Here is a 21,598-nt window from a genome sequence, read left to right on the forward strand (position 1 = left end):
ATCCTTGCAGCATCCTGCCCCTCTGGCAGAGCCTCTGGCAGGCCAGGCTGGGCAGAGTCCCAGGCATGAAGCTCTTCAGAAGGGCAATTTCTCTTCCTCCTCCTCCTCCCTTGGCCCCATGCCGCTGTGCAGCACTGTAGGGACAAGTGTCCCAGGCGCTGCCTTCCCAAGCACCAGCTGTGTCATTAAAAGCAGCCTTTTACCTCCTTCAGGACTGTCAGGACAATTTGCTCACACAAGGAGCTCTGGCCATCTCCCCTCCCAAAATTTAATGTCTCCAGCAGCAGGACCAAGGAGGTTCAGGCAGGATTTTCTATGGTGCTGTTATTAAAATAACATTACCCCCTGCAGCAGGGGCAGCACACCAAAACCAGGCCGTGAGTGTTGCTGGGTCCTGTTCATCCCTGTCCTCGCTGGTATCTGTGGGTTAATTCAGTCAGGAGAAGGTCCTCAGCCAGGTGACAGCCCTCTGCAGGAACCCCCCGAGGCTGAATTCTGCTCATTTCCCATATCAGGAAGAAAAGAGAAGGACTCAAGGGTGCCAAGGAAGCTGAGCACCTGCAGTGCTTACTGCCATGGAAGGTGTGGGTACACTCAGATCCCCCCAGAGCCCCCAGACCTGCTCAGCAGCGTCCTGTGAGCACCAGAGAGGCTGCCTGGTGTGGGGGATCCTGTCACAGCCAAGGTGACCCCGGCTCAGAGGGATCTTTTACCTTCCCCGTTCACCTCCAGCAGCGTCCAGCGGTGGCCGAGGCGCTCCCGATCCGACAGGCATGAAGGGCACCCCGGGGCTGCGCTCGTCCTTCTCGGCAGGGCTGGCAGTGCCAGGGCTGGCCGGGGCAGGACACCACAGCACAGCAGCTGCTCTGCCTCGGCGTCACAGCTCTGCCTGCCAGCCGTGGCACCTGGACGAGTCGGGGGAACCTCTGGTGCCCCTTTGGACACCATGGGGGACAAAGAGCAAGAGAAGCACCTCTCCAAACACCACGGCAGCCTTTGCATCTGCCCCCTGCCCTCGCATGCCCAGGGGCAGAGACGCTCTGCAGCCGCTTCTTCCTTCTTTCCTTCTTCTTTCTTCTTCAGCACCTGCTGAAGGGGCAACTCTCTTACCTCTCTCATCCCCCTAAAATCCCCAGTTCTCCAGAAAAAGATGCTCCCAGTCTCACGTTTGTAAACTTAGAATCTTGACCTACCTGGAGGAGCAGAAGCCACAAAGGAAATCAAATCTGAAGTCAGCGTGTGCAAGTCTTGTGCTGCTGTACTGAGGCTTTGCACCTGGGGAGGGATACAATCAGCTGTTTTCAATTTCAGCAGAGCTGAAATCTCCATGGGCTTTGCCAAACCTGTTCCTGCATGGACACTGGAATCAAGAGTCAGTGGGGTACCTGGCCCTGTCTCACCTAAGCTCTGCTCCCCCAAGCCCCCCGGGAGAAAAGGCTCTTTCTGATCCCAGCCATGCTTAGGGCTCACACCTGCAGCACCTGAGCAGGGGGACCAAGCTCCCACCTGGGGAAAATCAAATGGCAGAAAAGGCAGTGAGGAGGCAGATTGCAGCCCCAGGTGCAGCTGTGGTGGGAGGTGAGGCCCTACAAAGAGCAGCAGGGCCAGAGGCAGGCAGGATCAGTCCCTTTCTCAGCAGTCAGGGGCTGGGTGCTGCTGTGTGCAGCAGGTGAGGGGGACATGGGGAGGGAGATGGGGGACAAGTGTCTTGGAGAGGACAGGAGTGACAAGGGCAAGGTCTGGATGCGTTAGTGATGGCGTGAGGGTCCTGTCAGTACCAGCCTGCATCCCCAGTGACAGCCCTGACAGCCCGGCCAAGGAGGAGGCAGGAGCAGAGGGCAAGGGGGGGAGGGAGCCGGGTCCCCGTGCCGTGACTCCTCACAGAGTCCCCGGGGAAGGGCAGGGGAAGGGACACAGGAGCATCTCCCCTGGGAGCCCCTAGTGAGAGCTGAGCAGGGCACTAAGGGTATTCCCAGAGCACCCCACCCTCTCCTGCTTCCCGTGCCCTGAGCCTGGCTGTTTTCTGCTCTCTCTCCCTGGAAAATGTGTTTCCCTTGCCATTCCCCGGGGGGGAGAGCATGGGCTGCACCCCAGTCCTGCCAGGGCACTGTGATGGGGCTGGGTTGGGGCTGCCTCCCCCAAACAGCTTCCTGCCCTGTCCCCCTGCTGCTTTCAGCCTTTGGGGAGGGCTCGGCCAGCTGCGCCAGCCCCAAAGGGGCACCAGGAGATGGTGCAAGGGGGTGGAATTGCTCCAGGTTATCCTTGAGGTAACTCTAAACCGTGGGGAGAAGGAGGGAGGGCTGTGCTGAAGCTCAGAGCTGCCCTGAGCATCTTCCTCTGGGAATAAAGGCGTGAAGTCGGATTTCAGGCTCGTGTGAGAGCGGGGCTGAGGGGCTGTGAGCAGGAGGAGATGCTTGAAGAACAACAGTTCTGCTCCCCCCAGTCCTGCTCAGCCTCCAGCAATGGGTCATGGAAGCATCAACTATCCCGAGCTGGAGGGGACCCACAAGGGTCATGGAGCATCTTGGCCACCCTCTGGGGGGGAAGAGCCTTTTCCTGATATCCAACCTAACCCTGCCCTGGCACCGCTCCAGCTGCTCCCTCGGCTCCTGTCCCTGCTCACAGCCGAGTCGGAGCTGCCCCTCATGAGGAAGCTGTGGGTGGATGTTCAGGTAGGAGAGGGCCCCAAGGGATTTTATTTATTCAGTGACTTTGGCTCTCTTTTATCCTTTGGAGCTCTCACAACACACCATCTTCTGGCTGGGGGTTATGTAGCCGTGCCTGAGAGGGAAGCTGCTTTTATTCATAGAGTCCCAGAATGGTCTGGGTTTGAAGGGATCCCGTTCCCATCCCCTGCCATGGGCAGGGATACTTTCCACTGTCCCAGGTTGCTCCAAGCCCCGTCCAGCCTGGCACCCTGAGTACATCCAGGGATCCACAGTTTCCCTGGGCCAGACCCTCTGTCGCCCTTCCCTCCTCGCTCCTCCGTGACTTTTAGACGTGACATCGAGCCACTCTGCGCCATCCCTCCCTCGCAAACCCGACATTTCCCGAGGGACTTTGGCTCCGCGGCCGCCCGGAGCCGGGAGCGGCGGGCGCGGAGCTCCCTCCTGCGGCCCCGCCGAGCAGCGCGGACGGGCCGGGGAGCTGCAGCTGCGCCTCTCGGGCAAATCCAGGGGTGCTCAGCCCCTCCTCGTTCTGCCCCACCTCCCCTCCCCGCCGCTCCCTGTCCCCGGTGTCCCGGTGATGCTCCCGCGGCCCCCGCCCCTGCAGGCCCCGTTGCTAAGGCCCAACATCCGGGTCCGCCGGCGCATGCGCGCTGGCGCGCACGGCCCACGTGACCCAGCAAAGATGGCGGCGCCCGCGGTGCGGCGTGCGCGGCGCTGAGCGCTCCCTCCGCGGTGTCCGTCGCAGCCATGTCGCGGCTTATCGTGAAGAATCTCCCCAACGGGGTGAGGCAGCGGCGTGGTGGCGGGGTCGGCCGGTGGGCAGGGGCGTGCAGGGCCTAGGGTGGGTCTGACGGGCGCTGCGGGGGGAAGCGGGATGCAGGGCAGGGACGGAAGAGCGTGCTGGGGAGAGCGGGAGACCCCCCGGGAGAGAAGCTTTGAAGTGGCGGGAGGATGAGGTTTTGGAGGGGGAGCAGCGAGATGTCCCGGGGAAGGCGCCAGGAGGGGATAAGGAGTCGTGGCCCTGGGATGGGGAACACGGGGACACCTCGGGGAGGGGATGGTGGGAGAGCTCCTGGAGGAGTCAGGAAGGTGCCCTGGGGTGCAGGAAGCAGCGGGGGGCATGGGCTGGGCAGGTGGCAGCCCCTCAGGGTGGGCAGCGGCTCTCGCTGTGGTCGCTGTTCCCCGCTCGCTGTCCGGGGTCGGGTGCTGTGCTCTCGGTGCTGCTGTGCCGGCGGGACCCCGCCCTGTTCCCCACCCCCATGCAGTGGGTTCGGGGGGAGATCAAGGGGTTTGGTGGCTGAAGGAGGCATTTTTATCACTGTTGCTGTGACACACCGTGGTTCCTACAGCCTCTGAGGGAGAATATTTTGGTTTGGGCTTGTCCACAGAGCATCTCTGTGTCAGTTCCAGGGCTGACTTCCTGTCTCTCCTCTCCCAGATGAAGCAGGACCGCTTCAGGAAGCTGTTTGCTGCCTTTGGCACACTCACTGACTGCTGCCTGAAGTACACCAAGGATGGCAGGTTCCGGAAATTCGGCTTCATTGGCTACAAGTCTGAAGACGAAGCTCAGGCAGCCCTGAACCACTTCAACAAAAGCTTCATAGACACTTCCAGAGTCACAGTGAGCTGATCTCTGAAAATATCTTCCTGAGATTCTTAAGGAATGGGGTATTGGGAAGGAATTGTTCCCTGGGAGGGTGGGCAGGCCCTGGCACAGGATGCCCAGCTGTGGCTGCCCCTGGATCCCTGGCAGTGCCCAAGGCCAGGCTGGACATTGGGGCTGGGAGCAGCCTGGGACAGTGGGAGGTGTCCCTGCCCATGGCAGGGGTGGGACTTTAATGCCCCTTCCAGCCCATCCTGGGGTTCTGTGAGTGTCCTCTCTGAGCTTTCCCATGGTGATTGCATGTGCAGCTCTGTGCCTTTAAAACCAAGGTGTGTAAAAAGTTGCTCCAGCACAGTCTCCATCCCATCAGGGCTGTAACAGAGTGGAGTTACCCAGCAGTTACAGTTACAGCACCGACTGGTGACCATGTGTTTAATTACAGTCCTGATTCCTTCCAGGTGGAGCTGTGCAAGTCTTTTGGTGACCCTACAAAGCCCAAAGCCTGGAGCAAGCACTCTCAGAAGGCCCCTGCCTCAGAAAAGCAGCCTGAGAAGCCCTTGGCAAGTGAAGCTCCTGCAGGCACAAAGAAGGTGAGTCCTGCCTGAGCCCTGGAGGCTCTGCTGTGTGTCTGTGACAGAGAAGGGTGGCCTGGGCTGGGGAGAAGGGGACAGAGCAGCTGGCACAGCAGGTGCTGGAGTCCTGGTGCTGCTCCTTGGTGCCTTAGGATCTCTGCTCTTGGGTCACCTGGCATTGCCTGTGCTTCTAATGAACCTCTCTGGGCTTTTTTTTTCCCCAAGGAGAAAAAGAAGAAGGATCCAGTGGGTAACTTAAAGGAGGTGAGTTGAGGTTGGGTTGCAGTCCCTGCATTCTTGCTGCTGAGTAGTTCCTTCCTGTCCTACTTCCCATGCTGGGGATTCAGGCTGGGACAGCCCAGTTCTGCTGTAAAAAGTCATTTTAACAACCCCAAGAGGGGGGTGCAGTTTTTTAATGGTCACCTCTTCCTGTGTGACCACGCACTGCATCCAGGTCAGTTCTGTTTCTGCAGTTCTGGGGCTTGCCCACATGTGAGTTCTGTCACATTTGACTTGTCTGGGGCTTTTTTCTCTTTTTATTGTTTTATTTTCCTCTTCAAAGTACTTTCTAAACACCAATTATAAAAAAAGAGTAGGAACAAGACCCCTTGAGAAGACTTTAATCTCCTTGGGAGTGTAAACTGAGCTCCCCTTAAGGCATTTTTGGTTTTACCCTGCTGGAAATGAGGTGTTGTCTTGGATTTCAGGCTCACTGGGAGTCTCCCTTCACAGCTTGTCTGCTTTTTGTCTTTCACAGCTGCAAGAAGATAAAACTTTCCAGGAGTTCTTGGTGGTTCACCAGAAGCGGTCCCAGGTGGCCACGTGGGCTAATGACACTCTGGCAGAGGAGCCCAAGAAGGGAAAGCCAGCAGCAGCTGATTACCTCAACTTCGATTCAGATGAGTCTGAGGAGCTGAGTGAGGGTGGGGATGGGCCCTCTGAAGATGAGGAGGACATCAAAGGTACCCGAGGGAGCTGTCAGCCTCTGCTTGTCTTGGTCACGGTGACTGGGCCAGGATTGGGCTCAGCCTCACCAGGAGGGTGGGGCCTCACCTTTCTGCCTGCTGGGGGGGTGTGGTTGTTTCCCCAAATTCGGGGAAGTGTGGGAAATGCAGTGGCTGATATTAGGGGGTGGCATTTGTGCCTTCCCTGTGTCCTTGGGGAAGAGTACCAGGACAAACATCTGCAGCTTTCCTGAAGTGCTTTCCTGCCTGCAGCCACTTTACCTCCAGGCTTTCCAGGGCTGGGTGTGGTTTCTGTTGCTTTAGGAAGCTGTGGATGGGTGTCTGGGAACTTGTCTGCTCTGCCTTGGGTGCACATTTCTGGAATCTGGGCCTGGCAGGGTTGATGGGAAGGGACAGGGCTCAGGATCTTGGCTCCTGTGAGGAGAGCTGGAGCACAGGGTTAATCCTGAGGACTCAGAAGTCCGGGCTCTGTGTGTGTTTTAGCAGTGTCCCTGCAGCAGGGCTGGCTGTGGGACTGGAGCTTTTCTCCCTCCCTGCCCAAGGGATTGCCTTGGGCTGCTCTGGTGGAGTGAGTGGTGTTTTCCCTGCTGGCCTCATCTCTTTGGGTCACTCAAATGCAGCTGAGATCGTGTCCAAACTAAACACTTGAAACCCTTCTCTGAGGTCTGCTGGGGGTATTTAGTTAAAATTTTGACAAAGCACTTTGTCCTGGAGTACCTCAAACCCCTTTCTAACATGTTTAAACATGAGCCATTGCTTTGAAAGTCCAGACTGTCAGTCTGGAAGTGCTGAGATGAAATTGCTCTGCTGTTCTCAAGCCCTTCCTGTGGAAAAGGTAGAGGAGAGCGAGGTGATGGTCATGATTGTGGCAGTTTATAGCTTTTTCCTGGCCTGAGGGGAAAGCAGCAGCAGCAGCATCTGTGTGAAAAAACTTCTCTGATCTCTCCTCTCTGTCAGGAAAGAAAGGAGGGAAGAAGGCAGCTACCAGCAAAGAGCTCTCAGATATGGACTACCTGAAATCTAAAGTGGTGGAGGATTCTTCCTCCTCATCCAGTGCAGAGGAAGAAGCAGAGAGCGAGGAGGACGAGGAAAGTGGGACCGAGGAGGATTTGGGCATTGAAGAAACCCACCCAGAGAAAAGGGGGAAGGCAAAAGCCCAACAAACAGAGCAAGAAACACCCATGGGGAAGAAGAAAAAAGGATCCACACTGGAGGTACAGCTGAACTAGGCTTCTGTCTCCCTAAAGCAGCAGCTTTATGATAGCAGGTGTCTGTCAGCCCCTGCAGGGATGGGCTGGAAGCCTGGGAAGGCTGCAGGGCCCACTGGGTACCAGCTTTCCTGGCATTCTTGGTGTGACCCATTTAAAAATTTTGCTGAATCTCCTCGGGGCTGGCTAAATTCCCAGAGATGGGGCACTTCCAGCTAAGTGCTGCCAGTGCCCTTTCCAGAGGCTTTTTTCCCCTGTCTGCAGGAAATGCTGTCCCCCAGACCTCAGTTTTTGGTGCCAGGGTTTGACACTCCCAGCTGAACCTTGCACCTTCAGCAGGCGCCTCCTGCCCCACACAGTTGCCAAAAGTTTTTGATAATCTCTCCCACTCTTGAGCCTCCTGTTTGTTGGACAAGCCCAGCTGGTTGTGCTGTGATTTTTGTTCCTTCATTCAGCCTTTTTTCCCCTCTCAGGGCAGCTCAGGGGCAGCCAGCACTCGGTTCACAGTGAAGCTGCGTGGGGCTCCATCGAACATCACCGAGGCAAGTTTGGTTTCCCAGCTGGGGAGGGAGGCTCGGGGTCGGGGGGGGGGTCTCAGAGTGTAACTCTGCAAGGTTTTTGCAGAAACTTTTCACTTTCACTGTTTGGAGGGTTGTGTGGGTGGTCAGGGGAGCTTTTGGACTGTCCTTGTGCAGAGATCTGTTTGTTGCACGGGGTGTTTCATAGAGAAAAACCAAAGTCTGCAACTTGCTGCTTCCTGTATCTGAGAAATTACCCAACCAATTCGAATTCTTCCTGCAGCAAAAAATTCGGGAATTCTTCTTCCCTCTGAAGCCAGTGGCAATCAGGATGGGGAAAGAGGCCCAGGGGAAGAATTCAGGTAAGAGCTGTGTGTGGAGGGGGGTTGGATCTGAGAGTTAGGGGACCTCTCGATCACCCCTCTGCTCTTTTAGTCTGCAATTCCAAATCCCTGGCTCATGGCCTGGTTCTTCCAGACCTTTCTGTGACTTTGCAGCTCTCCTGCCCTACTTGCTGCCCACAGGATGCCCTGGGCACAGTAATGTTGGCTGTGCTCCCTTAGGAGTAGCAGCAGGAGCCTTTTTTTATTGATCTGCATCCAGACCTTTTCTATACACCCCAAAGCGTGCCAGGAAAAAGCCTGTTCCTCTGGGATAGCTGCAGCAGAGCAGGGCACTGTGCTGATTTGTGTTTGTGGGCTGCAGGGCAGCCTTTGGGTCTCCTGATGGGCTGGGTGTGCAGCAGCTTTGCTGTGCTCTTTCCCTTTAACAGTCCAACAACGGATGCAGCTTCTGTTTGCTCTGGGAGGCACCTGTGAAAGCCTCCTCCAGCTGCTAAGTCAGGCTTTTTAGATTTGTGTGCAGAGAATAAGCTTTGAAAAGGCAGCCTTCCAGTCTGACATGGCCATTTCCAGGCTGGGTTGAAACTCTTCATGGGAGCTGAATGCTTTATCTATAGGAATCTATACTCAAGCAAGCCAAATTCACCCATAATTACCCAATTAGTGGCTGTGTGTGTTCCCCACATGGTGCTCAGCTGAACCTTCCCTTCCTCCAAGGTTACATCTTTGTTGACTTGAAGAGTGAAGCAGAAATGCAAAGGGCCTTGAAGCGGAAAAAAGAATTCCTGGGTAAGGGCTGTTTGTTCCTCCTGGCTGCGGGAGCTCAGCTGCTCGAGTGCTCCCTGCACAAGGAGCTCCTGTGATGGGAGTTTTCCCAGGCAGATGGGAGGGCTGTTCCTGGCCTCAGCCCACGTGGGATAAACCCGGGGCTGTGATGGGAGCGGTGCTGCGGGGCCCTCATGTTCTGCCGTGTGCTCGGGGTGCTCCTCGTCGGTATCAGAGTAGTCCTGTGTGAGTCCAGCTTTGTAAAGACAGTGCTGTGAGGCTGTGCTGGAGCCCTGGGCTTGGCCTAACCCTTGGAGTGGCTGTTTGCAAGTACTGTGTGCAGAATGGGGATGGCTGCCTGGACTAGGCTGGGGCTCTGTAAGGAAAGGGGGCTGTTGTTGGCACCCTGGCTTGTCTGAAGACTGGCTCCTGCAGCCCCCACCTCCCCTTTCTTTTTGAGTCCTGCTCAGAGCCTGTGGGGCTGTCATTGTGTCACTGCTCTAAACCTGGGCTCTTTGCACGTTTTATGCTGTTTGCCCATGGCCTAGGGCAGCATCCAGCGTCCCTCTGTGTGTGTTTGGGGTCAGGTGGGCACTGTGTGGAGGTTTCCCGGTGCAGGAACGCCCCAAAAGAAACCGTTCCAGCCACACCTGGTAGCCAGCCCTGGCAAAGGAGGCTGAGGGATGATGAGGAAGAAGAGGACTTGGCTGAATCAGGGAGACTCTTTGTCAGGAATCTGCCTTTCACCAGCACTGAGGAGGACTTGGAGAAGATCTTTTCAAAGTACGGTGAGTGTTGGCTGTGGGACTGGAACTTGCAGGGCAACGTCTTTCCTTTGTCCTGAGGTTTTCCTGCTGGGTGGGAATGGACAACTCCATGTCCCACATCTCTTGGACATGGCCCAGTTCCCATCATCTTTATTGCCTGGTGTGGTAACATGAGCCTGCTTGGCAGGAGGCTTCCTGCAGGTCAGAGGTGAATCCTTGAGATACACCCCAGGTTTGGAATGTCAAGTGGAAATTTGAAGTTTCCCTCTTCTACCTCCAAATTAAACACATTTAAGGTTATCTTGGTGTCCTGGGGCAGAGAGGGTGAGGCTGTGGAGTCTTTATCCCTGACTGAAGGTAAACGCTCAGAGCTTGCTTGGTTTGTGTCACCTGTCAGAGCCCACGAGCTGCCACACCTGGACTTGGGGTGCTTGTGCTGGGCCCACCTTGTCCCTCTGCAGCTCCTGGCCCAGGCTGGTGGCTCACCACTCATCCAGAGCTGCTCTGCCCTCCCTGGCTCCCCTCAGCCCTGGTTGTCTGGGCGGTGCCAGTTCAGGGCTGGGCAGGGCCATCTGTGACCACCAAGGCCTTGCCTCCTGCAGGACCCCTCTCGGAGATCCACTTCCCTATAGACAAACTGACCAAGAAACCCAAAGGATTTGCTTTCATCACCTACATGATCCCTGAGCATGCTGTGAAGGCCCTGGCAGAGCTGGATGGGCAGGTGTTCCAGGTACAGGAGCTGATGCTTTTCCTGAGCTTTGGACTGCAGCTGGCGGGGATGTTTGCTGGGAGTGTGGCTGAGAGTTCTCTTCTGGGCTTTGTTAAAAAGGTTCAGGCTCTCCTGCAGGTTCCTTGGGTAGAGTGGCTTGGTTGGAACAGCTCTGCAGACACCAAAACCCTGAGTCTGTCTCACACTGTGTGGCCACTTGGCCTTGCAGTTGTGTCTCCTTTGGGAAGGAAAATTCCCTCCTTTGGCCAAGGCTCTCTGACTAGGAAAGGTGCCAGGAAACTTCCTCCGCTCTGCTTAGTTTGTGGACATCTGTGCATTATTCCAGAGCTGCTGGATCTCTCCTTCCTGTCTTGCAGGGCAGAATGATGCATCTCTTACCCTCCACGATCAGAAAGGAAAAAGTGGAAGATGGAGATGCAGAAGATTCTTCCTCCTACAAAAAGCGCAAGGAGGCCAAGGACAAAGCCAGCAGTGCCAGGTAGGGCACAAGCTGTCAGATTTGCAGGACGTGGCAGGAATGCATCTGGGGTCTTCACAGGGGCTGCAGAGATTCCCAAAGTCGATAAAGCATTTGCTGGGCAGCTCTGTTTCCTTCCTCTCTTGCCTCCCTGACTCCTCTGCCCAAGGAGCTGCAGTAGTTCAGTGAGCAGTGGAAACTGGGAGCAACAGGGCTGGAATGGCTTTGTGTGTGTAGGAGTTCCTTCTCTAATAAAAGTTAGCCTGATCCTGTAATTCTTCAGGGGGATGGTTTCAGATCAGTTGGGCCTTTCTCCTCTGCTTGTCCACCTGTATTTCTAGACCTTGTAGCAGCTTTTTCTTGCTGTGTGACAAGTCAGTCTGAAAGAATATCTGATACTTTATGTCTTGAAGGGAAAGGGGTGCAACCTTGCTCACAGGGGGTTTGTGGGTTTAGGAGACCAGTTGGAAAGGTGTGTTCCTCTGGGCCAGCACCTGAACTGCAGCTGCAGAGCTGTGACTGGTCAGCTCTGGGGAAGCAGACCTCAGCTGCCTGCACTGCTTTCTCTTTGCTCTCCAGTTGTATCTCCCTGTCCCTTCCCTAAGGATGTTCCACCCTCCTTCCCTCCCTCTTCACCCTGCCTGCTCATGGTGGTGCTCAGAGCTGCTTTTTCCCAGGGCCATTGCCTAGAGAGGCCCCAGCAGCAGAAAGGGCTGCAGGACTGACCTGGCTGTGTTTTCTCTTGGCAGCTCCCACAACTGGAACACGCTGTTTGTGGGGACCAGCGCCGTGGCTGATGCCATGGCTCAGAAGTACAACGCTCCCAAAAGCCAAGTGCTGGATGCTGTGAGTTGGGTTCTGATGGACCAGCTGGGGTGGGACATCGCTTCCCTGCCTGTTTCTTTGTGGCCAGGGCCTTCCTGGTCTTGTGCAGCAAAAGCTTTGGTGCATCCATGAGCACTGCACAGGCTGTGGTGCTGCAGCTCCTCTGTGGGGTCTGAGCCCATTGACCCCCTGGTCCCCAGCCTTCCTTCCCTCTCTGCTTTCCTGTGCCTGAATTTTGCATTCCTACATAACTACAGGTTGGTGGGAATTTACACCCAAAAGCTCAGATCCTTCCTGGAACCTTTGTTTTGCTTTGGGATGCGTTTGGATTCCAACAGCAAAACTTCCAGCGGCTCCAGAGGAGCTGGAGCATTTTACCCTCCAGCTGCCTGCCACGTTCCCTTTGCATCATGTGCTTCTGGGAGCAGCAGGTGACTGAATTCTTTCCTGCAGGAGAGTAAAGACAGCATGGCAGTGAGAGTGGCTCTGGGAGAAACGGAGCTGGTCCAGGAAATCCGCCGCTTCCTCGTGGAAAATGGAGTCAGCCTGGATTCCTTCAGCCAGGTGAGAGGCCTTGCTGGAGGCATCAGTGGGGATCTGCCTCTTCTAGTCTTGGTGTTCTCAACTCTCTTGGAAATTGGTAATTAAATCCTCAGCATGCTGCAGGATTGACCCCTCCCTGATGAGTTAGGAGTTGTTGTATCCATTTGAAAATGCAGTTGCCCTCGGGATGGGTGAAATCCATGATATGATGGCTTCAGGGTGCTGGTCAGCTTGCTGGAGGCAGGGAAGGAGCCCTGTGCCCACACCAGGGTGGGTCTGCAGCTGAAACCTCCATCCCTGAGCATCTGTGGAACTGGGATGTGCATCTCACAGGGAGTGTTTCCTAAATGGCTGTTGGACCTTTTGGATCCTGGAAAGGGGTGACAGAGGGGGAGAGCACAGCGTGTTGGATCTGAAATCTGTTAGAAAATTGCTGGGTTTGCTCTTTAACATCCCATATTCCCTTTCTTTCCCTGCTGGCTGTGTCAGGCTGCTGGAGAGAGGAGCAGGACGGTGATCCTGGTGAAGAACCTCCCGGCCGGCACGAGCACCGCGGAGCTGGAGGAGGTCTTTGGCAAACACGGCGGCCTGGGCCGGGTGCTGCTGCCGGAGGGAGGGATCACGGCCATCGTGGAGTTCCTGGAGCCAACAGAGGCCAAGCAAGCCTTCACCAGGCTGGCCTACTCCAAGGTGGGAAGCTGCAGAAGGGCTGCTCTGAGCCTGAGGGGCACAGGGAGTGTGGGAAGTGTTATCCCAGAGCCACTGATGCTCCAGCCTCTGCCCTTTGGATTTAGGGAGCTCCTGGTGCAGCAGAGCAGGGCTCAGCCTGCAGAGGATGCTGGAGAAGGGGCCTGTGACACACCTGGAGGGTTTCTTTTCCCCTTCAGCATCCAGCAGTGACCCGTGGCAGGCTGTGGTCTGTGTGAGGCTGGATCCTTTTGTGACAGAGTTTAGGCAGCTGAAAAGGTTGCTCAGCTTTTCCACTGCTGTTTCCCATTTCTGAGGTGAAAATGGTGCTGAGAGCAGAGTTTTTCCTCCAGGCCTTGCCCTTCACTGCTCATTTCTCCCCTGTCTTCTCTTCCCAGTTCCATTCTGTGCCATTGTATCTGGAGTGGGCTCCCATGGGTGTTTTCCTCAGCCCAGCCCCTCAGAAAAACAAAGCCGGGGTTGCAGAAGAGGAGGATGGAGCAGGGCTGGGAGCAGGTAAGGACTTTGGCTGATGTGCTGGGGGTCTCTGTCTGTGTTTCTCGGCCCAGGATATGTTTTGTCTGGGTGACTTCCTGCTGTGAGGACTGCTCTGCCCTCCCTAAGAACACCACCTTTCTCCCCATCCCATGGGCTCCCCCAAAATTTCAGTGGGCAGCTCCCCCAAAGTTTGGCTGTGTTGCATCTTACAAAGTTGGGTTTATTCTTCTTGTTTCAGGTGAAGTTGTAAAAGACTCAGAGGAAGCAGCAGCGAGGGAAGAGGAGGAGGAAGAGGAGGAGGAGGAAGAAGAAAATATTCCTGGGTGTACCTTGTTCATCAAAAACCTGAACTTTGCCACCACAGAAGACACCCTGAAGGAGGTGAGCAATAAGGACATGGCGTTTAAAGGAGTTTGGCTGCAGCCAGTGTGACCTGGTGGGAGATGAGAGAGCACTGGGTTGGACTGGGAGCCTCACTCCAGGTGTCAGTTAAGACAAATGCATCTGGAACTGTTTTGGTGTGGTTTAATTCCACCTAGAGACAGGTGGAGGCAGTAAGAAGTCTTCCAACATTCCTGATTTCCCGTGTTTTCTGTAAAGCTCCTCCTTGGGACAGGCCCTGCTGCAGCTCTGCCGCTGCTCCGTGTGTGAGGCAGGGAATCAACAAACAATGGTTTCAGAACGGGCTTCTCACCTCAGCTCCTGCTGACATTGAGCTGCCTTGTGCTGCTTCACCTCACAGAGCACTTGGGAGGGAGCGTGGCAGACCCCAGGGTGGGGTGTTAACACCAAAATAAGGAAAAGCAGCTGGAATTTCCCATCTCTGGCACTTCTTGTAGCTGTGTAAAATGCCACATCCCATGGCCCGAGAATCCTGGACCTGTGGGACTCTGTAGAGACTCTGGTTCAGCTGTGGACAAGTGGCTGTCCAGAGGAGGGCTGGGACTTGTCCCCTCTTTTTCTGTCTTTACAAGGGAGTCAAATAAATAGTTTGCTCCCCTCTAGCCCCCACTTTTGGGAAGAGCTGTGTTCTAGGGACGTTACAGGAGTTGCCCGCCCTCAAGGTCTCTCCCTGGCTGAGGGCATCTCGTAATCCAGAGTGTTCCTGCAGAGCTGTCTCAGATCTCTGCACTGGTTCTAGGAAATGGTGGAGGATTTCTGGGAATGTGTGTCTTGGTATCTTTAAAACTGTGTGTGTATTTGTACAGAAATAATTTAATGGGAAAAGGCTCAGCTGCACTGCCTGTCAGGTGTGTGCTGGGGGAAGAGGGCCACGCTGTCAGTTGAGTTGCAAGCCTGTGACAAAGGGAACTGAGTCACGTGTTCAAATTCCTTGCAGACGTTTTCCAAAGTGGGAGCCCTGAAGAGCTGCACAATATCCAAGAAGAAAGACAAAGCAGGTACTCTAGATCCTGCTGTTCAATTCCTTCCCTTGGCTGGTTGCTGAGGGCTCAGGTGTGGCATTGCTTCAGCATTCATCTGGCTGAGCATTTGTGTTCCTGCTGGCAAAATCCTCAGTGCTCCCAGAAGTGTTCCTGTCAAAATGGGTGCAAACCAAATCTTACCCCGGGGTTTGGCCTGCCAGGTTAAGCTCAGTTGTGGGATTTGTGGAGATGTGGATCTTGAGATGCAGAAGCCAAACTCCTCCAGGATCACAGCAGAGAGCGGGGTGCAGGCTGTGAGATGGAGAAGCCAAACTCCTCCAGGATCACAGCAGAGAGCGGGGTGCAGGCTGTGAGATGGAGAAGCCAGACTCCTCCAGGATCACAGCAGAGAGCGGGGTGCAGGCTGATGGGAGCCGGTGCCCCGCGGTGATTAAACCCTGCACTATCCTGGGAACAGCTGGATCCTTGAGGAGGCCTGGCTGAGAGCTGAGCTGAGTGGGCTTGGTTTGCCTTCTCCCTGCCAGCCCGGAGCCCCCCAGGCTGCAGGGAGGAGTGGCTGTGCCTGCTGTGCTGGCTGCTCTCGCTTCCTGAGGAGCTGGATCCAGGTGAGCGCTGGCTGGAGGGGCTGTGGCTTCTCTGGGAGCTCCACAGCTTCGTGGCATTTCCCCTTGAATTTGATTTTTCCCCATCCTCTTCCATGGGACACTTAAAACCTCAGATCCACTGAGACATAAAGAAATAACGTGAATTCTTCAGTTCTGCTGGTGGGTCTGACCAGGCAGCACCACTGAGCATGGGCTGATCCCACACCACCTGATCCCTGTGGGCACTGGGACATCTCTACACTCTGCCACCACTGGGGTTCTGAAGCTGAGCATGGGGTGTTGGTTTGTCCCCTCACTGTTAATCCTGTGTCAGTCAGTGTGTTCCTCAGGGCTGTGGTGTGACCGCAGGTGCTGCAGACCTTTGCTGAGCAGGGAGAGGAAGGGGGATGTCTCTCCCTGGCTGTGGAAGTGGCAGCAGCCCACTGCACCTCGTGGGAGGTTTGTCCCCACAGTGGGATCACTTCCCCTGTCTGTGCCCAGCAGCTGCTTTGCAGGACTCGGTGTTTTCTTTAAGGAAGTGGCACTGAGATGATGCAAAGCAAAAAATCAGTTTTGTGTGCAGCATCTGTTACCTTATCAGCACCAAAACTGGCTGGTCCAGAGCAGTGCCTTGCTCAAAAAACTCAGCCAGGGGTGCTCCTGAGGAGCATCCAAGTCCAGCCGTGGCCAGGCCGGCCCTTTCTATGGGATATTCAGCTTTTGTCCCCCCAGGTTTGGCAATCAGTGCTTGCTCCTGGTTTGTTTTTCTATCTTACGTCGTCACTGCTTTCTCAACTGCTTTCTCTTCTGACAGGCACCTTGCTGTCCATGGGCTTTGGCTTTGTGGAGTACAAGAAGCCAGAGAGTGCCCAGAAAGCCCTGCGCCGGCTCCAGGTGAGCACCAGCCTCGCCAGCCCGGAATTCTGTCCAGAGGCTTGGATGAACCTGGCAGGTGGGGGTGTAGCTGAGGGTGTCAGTGCTGTGAGCTGCACTGGGCAGGTGCAGAAGCCTCTAAAATGGGCCAGGTTTATGAGGGAAGAGGGTTTGTAAATGGACAAGACCATGGAGAGGTGTTTCCTAGTGCTGAGCCAATGTGGAAATCCCAGGAGATGTACAAGGGTTGGGTTTTAATGAGGTTTCCCACCAGGTGCCCCTTGCAGGGGGCAGAGACCTGGATCCCCCCTCACAGAACAATTACTGATTAATGTTTATTTAGTGCTGCTTTGACTTCTAATTCTTCTGTATGTTTATTTCTGTTAATTATGTCTCTTTTCCTCTTCCTTTGTTTGGACTCCCAGGGCTGCACTGTGGATGGCCACAAGCTGGAGGTGAAGCTCTCAGAGAGAGCTGTCAGGTGAGGCTCCCCTCCCACCTCTGCAACACTTCAGCTGCAGTAACCCTTGGGGGCTTCTTCCCTTCTTCTCCTACATCTGCACCCCGAGGAATGTGCCCAGCAGTGCTCCAGCTGTTGAGCACATCAGCCTTGGCTGTGCTTTACTCAGCTGTGCTTGAAAGGAGAAGAGAAACGAGGAATGAGCCTGGAGCAGGGCCCCAAAACTGAGCCCAAAGTTAGAAACAGGCAGAGTTTCTTCCCTGCTCAAGGAAAAAGCCTCTGCTTTGGTGGCAGTTCAGGCAGCACTGCCAGTTCCAGGGGCTTTGAAAAGTTCTTGGAGACAAATTTTCTCTGGGTAGCGAAGTTTTTACCTGTTCATCTGAGAGAACAGGAGCTTAAGAATAATATTCTGATCAAATCCAAACAAAAACAGTTTCTTGCTTGATAAAGTTTGGATTTAGCTCCTTTTGCCTGGGCAATCAGGCACAGAGGAGATGGTTACTTGTGGGTGAATGTACTTGGGATTAGCCTTGGTTTTTAGGGATTGCTTCCTAGTTCTTACTCAGCACAGAATATCCTAACTGCAGAGTTGCAAATTAATCCAGATATTTGAATGTTGGCACCTGAACACTGTCCTTTAGACACTTTGGAAACCCTGCTGGAGGTGATATCTGTTAAATGTCAAAATTTGTTTGAAAACCTGGTTCCTGGGGCCCACGAGCAGTCTGACAGCTCCCCGTGTCTGCACTTTGTATTTCAATTCTTTCCTAAACCGTTTTTATCCAGTTTGATTTGGAAAATCCCTTCAGCAGGTATCCAGCCCACAATGGGAAGTGCTCTGCTTTATGGAATAAGCTGATGTCTTTTGTGTTAGGTAAATTCTGACCTTGTCCAAATGCAATACAACTCCAGAGGTAAAAAAAAAAAATTAATACTTCATTACAAAATATCATTTGATGTTTTATAAGCCAGGAAGAAAAAGAATCAAAGTTAGCTTACATTAAGCTAATATATATAAAAATATATTCATTAGTGCATTCTCCTGACGATTAAAGGGCAACAAAACATGAGTTAGTGGCAAATGTGAGAGCAGGAGCTCCGTTGGAGCAAGAGTCACTATTTCATTTTCAGATGTAGGATTTGAATCACTGGAATTTGGTCCTTTTGGTGGCCTGTGTGGCATTTCCACTGTCACAACCAAGGATGCCAATGTGAGCTGGTGCCTCATTTATCCAAGTCCTGAGGGAGCCACAGTTCAAAGGGATTCTGCTGCTCTGTGGTCTTTACCTGCCCTTCCTGTTGGCTTCCAGGCCTGCTGTGAAACCAGCCCGGAGGAAACAGACTGCTAGGAAGCAGAAAACTTCCAAGATCCTGGTCCGGAACATCCCCTTCCAGGCCACTGTCAGGGAAATCCGGGAACTCTTCAGGTAGGAAAGAGCTTTGGTGGGTCTGTGGCTTGCCCTGGGGTGGAGCTGGTGTGATTTTCATGCGGGGCCTTTCTCAGGTTGTAAATATTGTGAGGTTTTTTGTCCTTGTGGAAGAAAACAAGGATTTTACTGAGTGTGGGGGACAAATGGCTTGGGAAGTTACACCAGTATGGAAATTCTGGCCCATCAGTACAGCTTGGACATCCCTGTAGAGTAAATGATTTAGCCTTGGATGTTCTTCCCTCCCGCCTCCTGGAAGGTGTGCAGCAGCATTCCTGGTGCTCTGCAGTCCAGAGGGAGCATTTCCACTTTGCTTTCCCCTCTGTGGATGTTCCATTACTTGTGCCTCACACATTCAGTGGGATGTTACCCCATACCTGTCAGGACGTGGAGTTTTGGTGCCTGGAGTGCCCTCTCTGACAAGAAACACTTGAGGGGGGTAGTGCTGAGCATTGGGCAGGGATTTTGGGATCACCTCTGCGTGTCCTCAGCCTTTTGTGCTGGGATTTTGTTGTATCCTGAAAAATGAGTGGAACTTTGTGAAAGGAGCACCATCTTTGCTGCTCCCAGGACAAGGAGGGTTTGCTCGCTGTCCCAGGCCGTGCTCCCTGCTCTGCTCTTGGCTTGCAGGAGGGATTTTTCCAGCTGCCAGCCACTGGGTGCTGCGTTGGGTGTGGCCTCTGTGGGCCTGTCCTGGCACAAGCTGGGTGCTTTTGTCCCAGCTGGGGCATTTCTTTCCAAAGGGGAAACTTGAGGTGTTGCTTAACCCTTTGAAACCTGCCCAGACCATGCAGTAAAAAACCCCTGGCAGTGATTTGTTTGTGTTTTCTGGTTTCATGGAGTTCTGCCTCCTTTGTTCGTGTAGAGATGTGGTTCCTGTGTGGTTGGCAGCTGATCCCTTGCAGGGTGTGAGGGAATCTCTCTGTTACAATGCTCATTTGGGCCGAATTCTGGGGATTTCACTCAGGGCAAACCACGCCGTGGCTCTCGGGCAGGGGTGTGGTGATGGTCACAACAAAAAAATGCCTCTGGAAGAGCAAAAGGTTTTTCTTGTGCTGTGCAGCTTGGATGCTTTTGGTTCAGTTCTGCCCTGAGGGATTCAGGCAGAACCCCTGGGCTTCCAGGCCCCACGCTGACTTTCCTTAGCATGTGGGGCTGTGCTGATTTAAAAGTGAACTGATTTAACTCTGAACTGCAGACGTGACCCTCGTAAAGCTCAAGCCAGCAAAGCTGGGCCTAAGGTGAAGTTCAAGGCGCTGGGAGGTTTTGTACATCACAAGCACAGAGACTGTGGGGGGTTTTTGGTGTGGGTTTTTCCCTCCTGTCTTGTCTGGCACCTCAGAGCTGTGGAGAGGAGGGGCAGAGGAACATCTGATTGATACTGCAGGGAGTGTGCAGCTTCCAGCTGGTCACAGCGCTCTCGGAGTATCCCTTTCCTTCACCTGGGATGTGCAGAAATCGGGGGTTTATCCTCAAAACAAAAGCCAGCAGTATGGGGGGGCATGTTCCTTTCACTCCTGCCATCCCTGCGTTGCTCTGGAGCAGCCAGAACCAGGCACAACAGAGCCCTGCCTCACACTTCACCCTCCTGCACTGCTTTGTGTGTGCCTGTAAATCAGCTGCCTCTGCTCCGCGGCTTCAGGCTCTCTCTGCGTTTAGGAACCTGTCTTAGTTTGTCTTTTGTTGGGGATTTCTTGGGGATGGCCAACAATCCTTTGGCAGTGGAAGGGCTGGCAGGGCTGCAGGGGGCACTCTTAGCCTGCCCAGGACAGCCAGCCTGGGGACAGCAAGGGACAGCCAGCCTGGGGACAGCCAGGCCACTCAGCCAGGCATCACCACACAGGGCAACAGCCCCAGGGCCCAGGTTTTACAGGATGAGCATCTTCCCTATTGTTTCACCTGCTCCAGAGCCACCTTCCACCTTGCAGCAGGAGAAAAATAAATATTAAAGTAAATAAGTATTAATTTTAAAGCAAATAAGTATTAATTTATATATATGTGTATATTTATACTATGCATACACACACTGTATATATCCACACAGTCTCTATGTATGTATTACCCAGAAAAATACACAGATTATGCCACTATCATTTCCAAAAATACCTATTACACTTTATATGTGTATATATATATTTGGTTTTTCCCCCAAACAAATCTTTCTGTGTTTTGAGCTTTGCCAAGGAGCTCTGTCCCCCTCTCAGATGGCCCCGCAGAAGGTGGTGACACTGGAACAGCAAAACAAGGAGCTGGGTGTTCTGAATAGTGGATTTTTTCAGGCTGCTCAGCTCTGGCAGTTCAGGGAATCCCTGGCCTGGCTGATTTTACACTTTTGGATATTGCTTTCTTGGATCCATCGCTGAAATGCTCAGCCTTGCCTTGCACCATTGCCTGTGTTCCTACAGCCTGGAGGAACTTCTTAATTTTGGAATCTGGGGACACCAAATTCTGTTTCTTGGCTTGGAGAAAGGTGCTGGTGCTTAATTATGGTGTTTGAGGGGAGTCAGGGGTGCTCTGCTCAGCAGCTCCTCTGCCTGCACAGTAATCCTGTTGCAGCAGAGCTCCACAAGCCTCAGGTGCTGCCCACGTCCCACCCCAGTGGCTTTGCTGGGTGTGACACCGGTTCAGAGCGTGTCCTGCCACGTTCTCCTGGAGGTTCTGGCCTCTCTTGCACCCTCGAGGGATTTATTTATCTTTTTCTTTTGAGATAGGTGTTATCTTCTTCGGAGGGAGAAATGCTGTTCCATTATAGGGGCCGCCTTTGGGCGAGGTGTGAAGATTTAGCTTTTGTGGGTGTGTTTTTTTCACCCATTTTTGTTCTTGATTAGATTCTACTCTTCTCTTTACTACCTGGAAGAATAACAAAAGGTAAATGGTGCTCAGTTCTTCCCAAAGAGCCACAGTCAGGGGAGGAGAGACAAAGGGATTGCTATCCCATGAAGGCTGCTAATTTTTGCTCCCAAATTGTGGGGCTTTTATGGCAAGACTTTTTTCTTTTTTTCAAAAGGAACTCTAGACCTGGCAAGCTGAATTGGAGATCTGTGAAAGGCCACACTTTCACAGATTGGAGCCTGGCAATTTCTGAAAATTGGGCTCCTTTAAGAATCTATCACATGAGATCCACGCAGCCTTCATTGGCAGTACCAATTAACTCTTTGTTTCAGAGCCTCCCCTTCCATCCTCCTCAGCTGTGTGCACCAACTCCGTGAATATTGAGGATCAGGCTGTTTTGCAGGTGCTTTATAATGTTTTGAGGAGCTGTGTGTTTCATTTGCCTCAAAAGGGGAATGATAAAGCTTAGAGAAGCACTTCTTAAAAGATTCCTGCCCAATCCAAGGCAAGCTGAGGGACAGGCACAGCCCAGGGTGTGCTCAGAGCTTGGCAGGGTACAGGATGCAGTTGTTGGAGTTGTGTGTCCGGGGGGTGAAGTTGTTTCTTCCCTTCTTTGCAGAATATATCTGGGAACTTACCACTTTGGGTTTCCCTTTGGTTTCTCTGGAATTTGCAGCAGTTGTTAGTTCAGCCCTCCCCTGCCAGCTGGGCAGGGGCAGTCAGGTGCCAGTGCTGGCTGTGGGAGGTGTTGCATCGTCCCTCTGGCTGTCCCCTGCCTCTGCCTGCAGGAGCTGCAGTCAGACAGGCTGCACAAAGCTCTTGGATCCCAAAGTTATCGTCAGCTGGGAGCCTGGGCTTTAGTTTGACTAAGGAAGCAGCTGAAGGT

At 53.8% G+C, this 21,598-nt stretch overlaps 1 protein-coding gene and 1 long non-coding RNA gene across 6 annotated transcripts in view; one reads left to right on the plus strand and one right to left on the minus strand.

Moving 5' to 3' along the window:
* Positions 1-359: 359 nt before the first annotated feature.
* LOC138119434 (uncharacterized) lies at positions 360-1,486 on the minus strand. Of its 2 annotated transcripts, none has more exons than XR_011155505.1 (4): positions 1,401-1,486; positions 1,194-1,275; positions 714-1,086; positions 360-420 (listed from the first exon to the last, which is right to left on the minus strand). It is a non-coding gene; the product is annotated as an uncharacterized lncRNA (long non-coding RNA). The 2 variants fall into 2 exon arrangements; XR_011155506.1 differs by having other exon boundaries at positions 714-1,089.
* Positions 1,487-1,637: 151 nt separating this feature from the next.
* The window catches only part of RBM19 (RNA binding motif protein 19), a 52,698-nt gene continuing 32,737 nt past the window's right edge, over positions 1,638-21,598 (plus strand). Inside the window, exons 1-23 of one of the 4 annotated variants that reach the window (XM_069030970.1) lie at positions 1,638-1,669; positions 2,444-2,672; positions 4,108-4,290; positions 4,731-4,862; positions 5,070-5,108; positions 5,602-5,806; positions 6,767-7,023; positions 7,491-7,559; positions 7,819-7,897; positions 8,594-8,665; positions 9,229-9,429; positions 10,011-10,141; positions 10,498-10,619; positions 11,348-11,444; positions 11,877-11,987; positions 12,456-12,656; positions 13,052-13,169; positions 13,390-13,532; positions 14,491-14,551; positions 15,935-16,014; positions 16,419-16,474; positions 17,764-17,880; positions 19,079-19,801. In XM_069030970.1, the coding sequence (XP_068887071.1) occupies positions 2,463-2,672; positions 4,108-4,290; positions 4,731-4,862; positions 5,070-5,108; positions 5,602-5,806; positions 6,767-7,023; positions 7,491-7,559; positions 7,819-7,897; positions 8,594-8,665; positions 9,229-9,429; positions 10,011-10,141; positions 10,498-10,619; positions 11,348-11,444; positions 11,877-11,987; positions 12,456-12,656; positions 13,052-13,169; positions 13,390-13,532; positions 14,491-14,551; positions 15,935-16,014; positions 16,419-16,474; positions 17,764-17,880; positions 19,079-19,259 (2,865 nt within the window). In that variant the 5' untranslated portion in view covers positions 1,638-1,669; positions 2,444-2,462 and the 3' untranslated portion in view covers positions 19,260-19,801. Of the gene's footprint in view, positions 1,670-2,443; positions 2,673-3,345; positions 3,453-4,057; positions 4,291-4,730; positions 4,863-5,069; positions 5,109-5,601; positions 5,807-6,766; positions 7,024-7,490; positions 7,560-7,818; positions 7,898-8,593; positions 8,666-9,228; positions 9,430-10,010; positions 10,142-10,497; positions 10,620-11,347; positions 11,445-11,876; positions 11,988-12,455; positions 12,657-13,051; positions 13,170-13,389; positions 13,533-14,490; positions 14,552-15,934; positions 16,015-16,418; positions 16,475-17,763; positions 17,881-19,078; positions 19,802-21,598 lie in introns of those variants that run through there. The other 3 variants (XM_069030972.1, XM_069030971.1, XM_069030973.1) reach the window with 3 other exon arrangements.

This window comes from Aphelocoma coerulescens, chromosome 15 (genome assembly GCF_041296385.1).
Source record: "Aphelocoma coerulescens isolate FSJ_1873_10779 chromosome 15, UR_Acoe_1.0, whole genome shotgun sequence".
Taxonomy (NCBI): domain Eukaryota; kingdom Metazoa; phylum Chordata; class Aves; order Passeriformes; family Corvidae; genus Aphelocoma; species Aphelocoma coerulescens.